General features: G+C 36.9%; 1 protein-coding gene across 3 annotated transcripts; it reads left to right on the forward strand.

The window, feature by feature from the left end:
- Positions 1-478: 478 nt before the first annotated feature.
- On the forward strand, positions 479-11,599 carry LOC104087106 (cationic amino acid transporter 2, vacuolar-like). Of its 3 annotated transcripts, none has more exons than XM_009591510.4 (14): positions 479-942; positions 2,024-2,225; positions 2,427-2,511; positions 3,441-3,581; positions 6,351-6,469; positions 6,550-6,646; positions 6,726-6,898; positions 7,025-7,091; positions 7,504-7,662; positions 9,120-9,390; positions 9,794-9,896; positions 10,405-10,517; positions 10,744-10,819; positions 10,997-11,599. In XM_009591510.4, the coding sequence occupies exons 1-14, from the start codon at positions 777-779 to the stop codon at positions 11,151-11,153; spliced, it is 1,929 nt and encodes a 642-aa protein (XP_009589805.1). In that variant the 5' UTR covers positions 479-776; the 3' UTR covers positions 11,154-11,599. The 3 variants fall into 3 exon arrangements, with proteins under 3 accessions (XP_009589805.1, XP_009589804.1, XP_070047660.1); XM_009591509.4 differs by lacking the exon at positions 479-942 and adding an exon at positions 1,342-1,528; XM_070191559.1 differs by lacking the exons at positions 479-942; positions 10,405-10,517 and adding an exon at positions 1,342-1,528.
- The last annotated feature ends 456 nt before the right edge of the window (positions 11,600-12,055 follow it).

A 12,055-nucleotide genomic window follows, 5' to 3' on the forward strand; every position in this document is an offset into this window, starting at 1 on the left:
TCAAAAGAAGAAGAATTGTAATGGATACAAAAAAAAAAAAATTGTGTGCTCTTATAGTCCCAAATTAAGTTTCTTTTTTTCGACTCACCGTGTGTATTTTATAACAACTAATAAAACTCACTATTTTTTTCGTCCATTAAATATATTTTTCAAGAGTTTTAAGTATGAAAACGTCATATCGATTTTCACATATCCACGCGTTAAAACTTCAAATGAAATACTCCACTTTTGATTTTCAATTTCTTCTTAAATCATCAAAAGTTGCAAGAGATTCAATAAAGGATGCAAAAATTTCTTTTCCGTATTTCCTTCCACGGCTCAATAAATGCAAAAAAAAGTCGCATATTAAAAAATAGAAATAAGTCAACTTCCACGACTCCAAGTCCCTTCGAGGACATCTAATAAAAATAAAAAGTCAACTTTGAAGGAGGAGTTAGGTGTACGGTTGGTAAGGAAGAAATTCATACTAATAATTGAGGCACAGCCAAAATACTAAGAATTACGCGACATTTTCTCTTATTGGTTAGATTTGAGGATTCTCTCTTTCATATGAGAATCTGCCGATTCTCCTTCTAATTTCTGCTGCCCAAAGGCCTCGATTTTCGAGGAATCTAATCCCTTTCCCATCTTTGGGGTTGCAGCTAGCTCAGCTCCCTCCCCCAATTATTGGACGCAAACTAAATTAATATTATAATTCAATTGATCATAGGCTTCATATTTATTGTGAAAAATCAATACTCAATTGGGATAAGTTGTTGATTTTTTTTTGGTTGCAAATGGGGCTTCTTGGTGGTGGTAAAGGAGGGTGTTTTGTTGGGGGAGTGAGAAGTCTAATAAGGAGGAAACAGGTTGATTCTGCTCATTCCAATCCTTCTTCTTCTGCTGCTACTTCTCATCATCAGTTAGCTAAAGCTTTAACTGTTCCTCACCTTATTGCCATAGGTAATCTAAATCAAACATTTTTTTATTTACTTCTCATTCTTTCGAGTTGCTTTTTAGGTTCTTCGACTTCTTTTTTTTTGTCTTTGCTGTTTATCAATTCAACTCAGGAAAGCTATAGTTTTCCTATGTTTACCATTCCTTTATACTCATTATTGGGATTGTCTACCTGGTACTATGACTAGCAACTTATCAAGGGATCTCCAGTTCAATGGTTTCAATTCAATATCATGTCAACTTGGATTCTCAAAGTTGAATAAGATTTTGAAAGTATCACGTTATCAACCCAAAATTGTTATTGATAAAGACTATTGTCATCTGTTAATTCATTATTCCAAGTGAGTTGGGAATATAATCCCACTATAATGACAATTTAGAATACTGAACGTGGCGGTCTGAATCATTATCCCATTGTGTATGAATACGCATTCTCTTTCTGGCAAGCGAAGATATACTTCTAAACTTTCAATAACTTATGATCTCAGGCGAGGCAGAAATTGTTTAGTTCAGATTGTTCCTGTAAAAAAGAAGATAGGATTCCTGAATATTCAGACCTTAATCGAATCACATTTACTCTCAAGAACTAGTGGTAAGGAAAGTCTTCGTCCTGCATTCCTTCGTTTTTACAAAAAAGTCAATTAGTTTGGGCTGGCATAGTCATAGAAGATTTGATCGATTGAATGCCACCTTGGTAGACCTTTACATTTATGTTGCAGTAAGCCTATGAAAAGTGCAAGCCCGATAATCTTTTCTTACTACTTTTACTCTTTCAGTTCTCTCATACTTTCTTTCACTAAAGAAAAAAATCATATCATTGTTATCAAATTTGTTTAAGTACATTGATAATGATACCCTAGAAAATTATGTTTTTGATTAGGTAGCGAATTGTGAACTTGTACCCTCCCACAAACCAAAGGATTCTCCTTTTAGTTTTATTAAGATTATGAATTTTATGGTGCTGATTGCTGAAAGGAGTAAAGCATGCAATTTATGCTTCAAATTGGATGTTGCTAAATATGAAGAGTGTATGTGTTAGTTCATTAGCTTAATGATTGTTTTGTGACTTGTGGCTGATTTTTTGAAGGTGTTGGTTCCACAATTGGCGCTGGGGTTTATATTCTGGTTGGAACGGTTGCAAGAGAGCACTCTGGTCCTTCCCTCACCTTTTCCTTTTTGATAGCTGGAATAGCAGCTGCTCTTTCGGCCTTTTGCTACGCAGAGCTTGCAAGTCGTTGTCCATCTGCTGGGAGTGCCTATCACTACTCTTACATATGTGTCGGAGAAGGGTAATGCCAAAGTTTTTGGTGCCTCTTATCATGTGATAGGATAAAAGTTTCTAATTTTACCTATACTGGCTTTTCTTTTCCTAGATTAAATTTGATACAATCATGTCATGCTCTTATATTTACTTTAAATATTTTTGCTTTTGATAAATTTGAGGATCAGATATGGTCGTAACAGAAATTTCCTCTCATGATGTCTCTCAGTGTTGCGTGGCTGATCGGCTGGGCACTGATATTGGAATACACGATTGGAGGCTCTGCAGTTGCTCGTGGCATATCTCCGAATCTGGTTTAGTATTAAAATTCCTTTGATATTTTTCCGAATTACTAGGTTTCCTTTATCTAGTATTCCAAGCCTATATAAAATTTTCCCTTCAAAAAGGTGAATGTTTTGTTGCTTTTTTTAAATTTCCTGTACCCTTTCGGCGAAGTATCTTAACCGGCATTAAAATATGGACGCTTTAGCACTGATTTGGGATTGTTATGAGTTTCTTATTTTTAGAAAGGCAGAGAAATGTATAAATGACCTATTTCAGTTGGTATGGCAAGAGAAAGCTGTATGTTCCAATACTAGAGCTAATGATTGTTTTTTTTCTTCATGTTTTAACTTTTGTTGTTCTGATATTGACATTTGATGATGTTTTGTATCCATATTTATCCCTATGGAAAGGAAAAAGTTAGGAGAAATATATGCTATATTTATATCAAGTTTAATAGGCTTTTCCTGTGCACTCTGATTTACTGGAAGTATCCTCTCCATACTAGTAATATCTTTGTATCTGTGACTCGTGCTTTCTCTATTCTGATGCTTAGTGGAATTTAACATGGTAAAAGCTGACTTACAGGAAAAAGAAAATAGTGATGCAAGTCATCTAAGATCCTCTTGTTGTCTAGTTGCTTTCTTCTGATTTTCAAGTTATAGATACTACATTCCTGCTTGGATACTTAATTTTTTGGATGTTCATAGTTTCTTCTTATTATAATCTGAGTTTATATTTCTTCTATAGTTTCTTCTGTTTTCATTTTTTTCTCTTATTTTTTAAAACAATCTGATGTCTAAGGATAGAATTATTTAGTTTTCTCTCTCTCCAAGCCAAAAGAAAATCAAACATTGATTATTAGTTTTTGTTTTTTGTTTTTATGAAGAACATGTTGGATTATCATAAGATCTGAGTTTTCCCTCGTGACACTACTTTTATTACCCTTTTTAATCCACAGGCTACGCTTTTTGGTGGTCCAAATAGCCTGCCAGCTTTCTTAGCTCGTCATACAATCCCAGGACTGGACGTTGTGGTGGACCCATGTGCAGCAATTTTAGTTTTTGTTGTTACTGGGCTTCTATGTGTGGGGATTAAAGAGGTATTGTCCATGCATATAAAGTTCTCTCTCTTTTTCTTAGATGTCACGACCCAATTTCACCTATAGGTCGTGATGGCGCCCAACATTACAGCTAGGCAAGCCAACTAGTAATTTAAACCCATATTCAATTCTTTAAAAATTTAACCGAGTAATTAAACTCTTCTTAATTGCAGGAATTTAAAACAATATGAAAAGATTTTAGTAAATTAAAATAATCAAGAAAATAATCAAATCCAAAAAAATTCTACTAGTGTGTGTGCCAAGACCTGGTGTCACAAGTGTATGAGCATCTAGTAGATTATATAAAAATTATAAAAACTGTCTGAAATGAAATAGACTGAATAAAATTCCCAGAAGAGGCACTAGTTGCTGCAGAACGGCTCAGAAAGTAGCTCACCGCTAAGCCTCCGGATAACGCGGGTGTGCGCCGATAGGTCCAACGATAGCACCTGTCTCAGGTCCTGCACAAAAAGTGCAGCTAGTGTAGCATGAGTACGTAAACAACGTGTACCCAGTAAGTATCAAGCATAATCTCGGAGAGGTAGAGACGAAATGGCCGACTTTGATACTCATTAAGGGTCAATAATAATAATAATTGAAATAAAACTAGAGTATCTAAATCAACATGATTCACAGAGTTAACAATAATTTTATTTAACCAGCAGAAATAATTAAATTCCTTCAAATGCAATAATTTCTAATTTATTAATTAAATTCACAAACTGCAATTAAAATATCAAGGTATCGTATAATTATTATTATTAGGCACGATTTCTGCCGAGGTCATACGGCCCGATCCAGAGTGTCGTGTACACTGCTGAGGTACGTGCGGCGCGATCCATAGATGCATCTATACTGCCGAGGCGTTCGGCCCGCTCCACAAGAAAGGAGGACATTTTCTTATGTACCTCCGGAAGGAGAGTATATTTATTATAGATTAATTCGAGAGGATGAATAATTTCTTTTAACAATTAATTAATTTAAGCCGAAAATTAAGTATATAAGATTTTCATCTTTTACTATCTTTCCCTAACAATTCACAATATATTTCAAATAATTTAATTAAATAAAGGATACAATTTACACACATAATTCATGCTTTGAGTCATAAACTACCTGGACTTTAGCATAGATAGTAACTACGTACGGACACTCGTCACCTCGTGCGTACGTAGCCCCCACAATTAGCAACAATTATTAGTTTAATCACCTATGGAGTAATTTGCCCCTCACATGATTAGACAAGAGACTTACCTTGTCTCAAAGCCCGCTTTCCGGTCAAAATGTCACGTAAAAACCTAAATTTGGTGCCGAAAAATCTGAAACTATCCAAAAGTTATATAAAATAATTAATACATGTTCAATAATTCGAAATTCATCTATTAAATAAATTACCCTATCCAAAATGGTAAAATTCCTAAAATTCACCCCGTGCCCACGTGCCCGGATTCCGGAAATTTTCGGAGGGAATCGTTACCCAAAATCTCAAGAACCCAAATATATATTTTCTATCCAATTCCATAACCATTTTCGTGGTTAAAATCTCATTTTTATACAAATCTAGGTTTTTCATCTAAACCCTTGATTTCTAAGATTTACCGGTTATAATCTACCCATAATCTATGTATTTAACTCAAGGTGTGTAGAATTAACTTACCTCCAAGTTGTTAGTTGAAATCATCTCTCAAAAAGTTCTGAAATTGCCCAAACATGAAAGAAAAACGGACAAAAATGGACTGAGCTTCGTCCGTTTTTAAGGTTCTGTCCAAGCAGGTTTTTCGCACCTGTGGAGGGATTGACCGCATCTGCGGCTTCGCACCTGCGGAAATCCCTCGCAGGTGCGAGTCTCACTAGCCTGGGCCAAGCTCGCATCTTCGCACCTGCGCGTTCGCAGGTGCGCCAAAATTCCGCATCTGCGGCGATGGCCTCCCCTTCCCTTTTTCGCTTCTGCGCACAAAACTCGCATCTGCGAGGATCGCACCTGCGGCTGTCTAAGCTCAGGTGCGAACGTACCAGAAGCAGAAGGCTTCAGTTCTTCTTCAAAATTCCAAAATTGGTCTGGGCCTCGTCCGGTTAACACTCGGGGGTTCCGTCCGAACATACCAACCACTTTGAAATCATAAAACGGACTCGGTCAAACTCTCGGAACGTGTAAAACAACATCAAATCTAAGAATCATACCCCAAACCAAATTGATTCAACTTAGAAATTTCAAATTCTTCAAACTTACTCCGAACGCGCCGAAATATACCTATACTACTCGGAATGACACCAAAATTTTGCGTGCAAGTCTTAAATCACTATACGGAGCTATTCCCAGACTCGGAATTCCAAACGGATTTCAATTTCTCCAAAACCTACCCCAAACCAAATTTCAAGAACCTTAAGCCTTAATTAGCTAGTTTTCACTATTAAGCGCCAAAACGCTCCCGGGTTATCCAAAACCCGATTCGAACATACGCCCAAGTCCGAAATCATCATACGAACATATTGGAACCGTCAAATCCCGATTCCGGGGTCGTTTTCTAAAAATGTTGACCGAAGTCAAACTTGGTCTTTTAAAGCCAAACTAAGGAACCAATTGTTCCGATTTCAACCCGATCACTTCCAAATTCTGAATCAACCATCCCCGCAAGTCGTAAAATAATTAAAAGCACATTCGGGAAGTTTTATTTAGGGGAACGGGGTTCTAAAAGTCAAAATGACCGGTTGGGTCATTAGATTAGAGTTTCTTCCTTAGTTTGTGCTAATTTTAATCATATTTTGAAGAGTACGATGGTACAAGGATTTGTCACTACAGCAAATGTATGTGCCATGATTTTTATCATTGTTGCTGGTGGATATCTAGGATTCAAAACTGGATGGCCAGGCTATGAGCTACCTGTGGGGTAATTGACGGTCCTGTACAAACAGTTTTCCATACTTTCTTCACTAGATCTGGCTTTTTTATTTTTTCTTCAATTGACAGGTATTTTCCCTATGGGGTTGATGGTATGCTTGCTGGGGCTTCAACTGTCTTCTTTGCCTTCATTGGGTTTGATTCAGTTGCTAGTACTGCTGAGGAGGTACCGCAATTATCAATGTAAAAGATTCTTAAATTATTGAATCTTATAAGTTTTATTTCTTACGACTCACTTGTAACAGGTGAAGAATCCTCAGCACGACCTGCCAATGGGGATTGGTTTTGCATTATCGATATGTTGTTCTCTGTACATGTTAGTCTCTGCAGTGATTGTTGGTTTGGTACCCTATTATGCTATGGATCCCGACACACCAATCTCCTCTGCATTTGCGAGCCATGGAATTAAGTGGGCAGCGTAAGAAAATGATTTTGGCCTTACAACATCATGTTCAGCCATTCCTTAATTACGGGTAGTATGAGGTGAAATCTGCTCTTTTCCTTTTATTTATCCTAATGTTCTTTTGTCTGGTTCTCACTACAGATATATAATAACAGTAGGAGCTTGTACTGCTCTTTGCTCAACGTTAATGGGCTCACTTTTGCCTCAGGTAACAAGAGTGGACCAGTTAGTTCTTAACTAGCTAGTAGATATATAGGAGACCAATTTATGATTGGATTTTCAGTGTTATTAATTTAAAAATACATCTCTCCAAAACCTTCTTTCATTTTCTTTTGCTAAGAATGTCAATTGGTCTCCTTTACTTATAGCAAAGATACAACAATCAATGCTTGAAGCATGTAACTGGAAAACTGCTGCATGTGACTTGTTACCTCTTTGATGTTTCATATAATTACTTACTAACTTAACGTAGGGCTGGATTAGAGCAGATGGCCTGCTTACAGATCCTTGGATATGTTATCCTTTATTGAAACAAGATACTTTCTTTCTGCTTTGACAGTATTTAGCTCCTTGTTTGGTAGCTAGCAGCATCTCACAATCTTTTCTCTTGTGTTTTTCAGCCTAGAATACTTATGGCGATGGCTCGGGATGGTTTGTTGCCTTCATTTTTCTCAGATGTGAATAAACATACTCAAGTTCCTGTTAAAAGCACTGTAACAACCGGTTTACTTGCTGGAACCCTGGCCTTTTTCATGGATGTTGAACAGTTGTCAGGAATGGTATGCTTACCTTCTGTGAAATAGTTAATTCATGTCAATTGAACTCGCATCCTGAAGCTGTCAAAACTATATTCCCCTCTAACATGTTATTTCTATTCTTAAATGGTACCACATCTGCTGCAGCTTCAAATTTCTAATTACTTTCTTTGCTTCATAGAAAGTCTTACATGAAAATCTGCAAATTTGGCATTTATCTGATATGGATTAAATGAGAAGCATTTATAACATTAATCCTTTTGCTATTTATATCCCTTTGCTATTTCTAGTATCTTTTGTTCTCCTTATTTCTGAGGGAGGGTTTGGAGACAATGGGAGGAAACAATATCTAGACTAATAGTTAGTTTCTGGGTCAGCACAGTCTCCCCATTTTTAATGCTATATCTTTTCTTTCTTTTCTCATCATTGACTTGTTCTTTTTTTTTTTTGGGGTAATGCCTTGTACTTATTCTTTTGCTAGTTGAAAACATTATGATGTTGACTGTGAATTTATTAAGTGCTCGAGGGGAAAACTGTAAGAACACGATATGTTCCTAGACTTTCAATATGTTTGAAGTCCAGTTTTTGTAATTCACATCAGACTAGTCAAAATTAAAAGCATCAAAAAGCATCAAAGCTTGCTGGGGCTTTAAGCGCAAAGTGGAATTAAAGCGTGAGCTTTAACAAACATAGGCTCTTCATCCAAAAATAAAAATATTATATATAGGTAATGTAAGGAAAAAAACTACTAATGCAAACAATAACTAATTAGATAATAGAATTGAAAAAACTATAATTAAGCATAATATATGAAGTAAAGATCATTAAATTAAGAGGGCGGGGCCAATTATCCACCGAGTTCGAACCATGGACCATTGACCCTCTGGGATTTCTCGGTTATAAAAAAACTTATGATGCCAATTAAGGATAAAAGCTATGTTAAATTTCTGATTTAGATGAAAATATGTAGCTGTATGGTTTTTGAAGCTATTCTTCTTATATACCATTCTAAAAAGAAAAAGAAGCCAGTCTTCTTATTCTAAATTATAAACTCTTTGTATTCTGGATCATGGAAAATTTAGTCATTACATTTTTTAACAATTAATGTAACAGTTACCAGCTATATATGGTGGGTACTGTTGCCCCTTAAAGACAATGCTCATAGATGATGAGGCACAAACCTTAGCACCTTAGTGCCTACACTAAAGCACCACCTAAGCAAGGTGAAGCGCAACATTTGGCTTTAACTGAGTTTTAGGACTTAAGGGCGTATCAGATGAGCCATTAATAACAGTGATTCACATACTTTGTGAACCAACAAAGTAAGTGCCGTGCCACTGAGGTTGTTTGTGGTTAGTTTCTTACTAAGGTTTTTTTCTTGAGTACTCCATTTAATTACTTGCCTATTTCTCTATCCTTTCTTTGTCGTGGGATTTTTGTATGAAATTCTTGATTGTCATTGACTCATTTTATTTTTGCAGGTCAGTGTTGGTACACTTCTTGCTTTCACAATGGTGGCGATCTCAGTGTTGATTCTTCGATATGTTCCACCAGATGAGGTCCCACTTCCATCGTCTTTCCAGGTGGCGATAGACTCTGTAAGCCAACGGCTTAGTGAAAGTAGTAGTAGTACAGACATTAATGTTGAGAACACCGAAGTTCCAGTTGTCTCCTTTGATGACGCTACTCCTCTTTTAGATGGGGTACCAGTCACACATCCACATGTGGAGAAAGCAGCAGTCCGATTTAGCTGTGAGTTAATTCTGAATTCTATTTGTCAATTGACTATTATTCTGATGTGAACTTCAGTGGGTGCTAAAAATGAGCATCTATCCTGCATGTGAAGAATTCAGAAAATCAGACTAAAGGTAAAACTTACAGATTGTGCAAGTTGTGGTAAAAAGGAAAAGGATATTGAGGGTGAGAGGAAAAACATTTGAATATCCTCATCTCATGATTAAGCCAAAGAAATCAAAAGAGACGGATCCAATAACTACCTTATAAGCCCCTCTTTCTTTCTTATTTGCAGCACTTCAATGAGCTTAATATGTGGTTCCACGTTTAATTGTAACATATTAAAATTATCTGAATAGGTATCCTGTCTAACTTAAAATTCGAGCAGTCATGTTGTTCCTTCTCTTCGGCTTTCTTGCAGTTTTCATTGACCAAAGGCGGAAAGTTGCTGGCTGGACAATCATGTTCACGTGTATTGGAGTGTTTATGCTTACATCTGCTGCTTCAATTCTTAGCCTGCCAGGGTGAGTGCGCTCTCTCTCAGGTATTTTGCATTTTACCTGTTTATATTTTGAAGAACTGCTGAGATGATTTGCAAGGGACCAAAATGATGTGTGAGAAGGTCAATTACCGGGATGCTCGACATCCAATATCCATGCTTGTGCATGTATATAGATGTAAATTTAGTAAATTAAGGTTACGTAAGACTCCTTTAATAATTCATTAATTTTTATCAAGATGAAGGGAGTCTTGGCGTAACCGGTAAAGTTGCTGCCATGTGACCATGAGGTCACGGTTTCAAGACGTGGAAATAGCCTCTTGTAGAAATGCAGGGTAAAGCTGCGTACAATAGAACTTTGTGGTATGGCCCTTCCCCGGACCCCGCGCATAGCGGGAGCTTAGAGCACCCGGGCTGCCCTTTTGTAATTATCAAGATGTTAGCCAGTTTTTTGGTACATGTGTTGCAAATTGTACTGGTAGCTATTGCTTGTTTACTATAATCTTACTCGTGATCATTTATATCATAAACAGCCCTATAAGGTTCACACTCTGTGGAATTGGTGGGTTGTTCCTGCTATCTGGTCTGATAGTGCTTACCTGCATAGACCAAGATGATGCAAGGCACAAATTTGGACACGCAGGAGGTATGCTGTGTTTATACATGCCTGAATTAAGATTTATTAGAGTGCTTCTACCAAGAACTTCCAACTATGTATTGTATTGGTGGGCCACGACTACAACATATCAGCTTCCGTTTAGTGCATCTGACCCTAAAAATTACCTCTAATTACAATTCCTACTGCTTGACACTAGTAGTGAGTTTTCTGCAGATACGTGGTCAAGCTTAAAGTGTACTTTTGCTTCCTGTAGGATTCACTTGTCCGTTCGTGCCACTTCTACCTATTGCCTGCATTCTCATCAATTCCTACTTGTTAATTAACATCGGGTGAGTGCTCAGACCTGCTACAGTATTATTTTAAACTATGACGTGGTGAATTCCGCATTTAGGTTTTTGTGGGACTATTATATATGTTTTCCCATACTCACAAGAGATGGTCTACCAGCTGATGCATGCAAAAACTATCTTCTGTTTTACATGTATCCCTGCTTTCATGTGCTGCAGTGGTGCAACTTGGATGCGTGTATCAGTGTGGCTGGCACTAGGTGTGTGTGTATATGCTTTCTATGGTCGAACCCACAGTTCACTGCAGAATGCAGTTTATGTTCCAGCAACCCATGTTGATGAAATTTACCAGAGCTCTGCTTCCCTTGCATATTAACATATTATTGCTGGCGCCAGTGATAACTCGTCTTCAATTGAACTCAGAAGCAGCATCCAAGATCAGCTGTCTTCGTCCACGGTGAAGCAGAAAAACACATTGGCTTCCCAAGTGTTTTGTCTATAGAAAAACTGCTGCACGGTTTAGATAGCCCACACACATCTTTCCCTGTATGTGTCACATTGTATTTTGTTGCCTGTAGGACTTCCATTTAAGGAGGAAATTAAAGAAAGGGGGAAGGGTAAAGAAAAATAAAAAATGAAAAAAAAGATATGTGGTTCCAAGTCACTATACCACATTCACATTGTTATCAAAAGTGGCTCCTTGATTCTTCGAGCCTCTTGTATGTATACCATAATTGTCATAGGGATAGGTTGGAGCTAATATAGTATATTTGAAAATGTACATATGCTGTGTGAAATGCAGATCAAAGAGTTTATCTTGAATTCAACGAGTCTGCTATTTTCTTCTGATTCTTTTTTTAATTTCCAAAGAATGTACATTAGTTAAATCTTTCTGCTGGTTGGAAGTTTTTCCTTTTCTATTACTGATATACTACAGCGTTTTAGTGTTTTTTGTCAGTTGGGTCCAAACTCTAGACATTTACACTTTTTGTTTTGGTCATCTACTGCCGAATCTAAAATTAAACAGAATACACTTCGAGCATAAGGTACACGAACAACCATTTGATCCCAACAGTAGAAAGATCCGAGCCGTAGATTTTACATTCCATAAAATATGTATAGTCGGATCAGTAGTAAACTTAGCATTATTAAGGATGAAAGTTGTTGAAGAGAACAGAAGAAAGGGAAAAGAAAAAGAAATGAATGGATCATTGCATATCAAGAAAATAGATGTACTTAAAGCTGACTCTAACCTATATTTTCCGAGGAATAAACCTA

The sequence above is a fragment of the Nicotiana tomentosiformis genome, chromosome 1, assembly GCF_000390325.3.
Source record: "Nicotiana tomentosiformis chromosome 1, ASM39032v3, whole genome shotgun sequence".
NCBI lineage: Eukaryota > Viridiplantae > Streptophyta > Magnoliopsida > Solanales > Solanaceae > Nicotiana > Nicotiana tomentosiformis.

What these genes read in the sequence shown, in the direction of transcription:
- LOC104087106 (XM_009591509.4), top strand. Translation starts at nt 1,357, where the DNA reads ATGAATACGCATTCTCTTTCTGGCAAGCGAAGATATACTTCTAAACTT. An exon ending in TCAATTCTTAGCCTGCCAGG is followed by an intron (nt 9,897 to 10,404) that starts GTGAGTGCGCTC and finishes TATCATAAACAG; the next exon opens with CCCTATAAGGTTCACACTCT. An exon ending in TACTTGTTAATTAACATCGG is followed by an intron (nt 10,820 to 10,996) that starts GTGAGTGCTCAG and finishes CATGTGCTGCAG; the next exon opens with TGGTGCAACTTGGATGCGTG.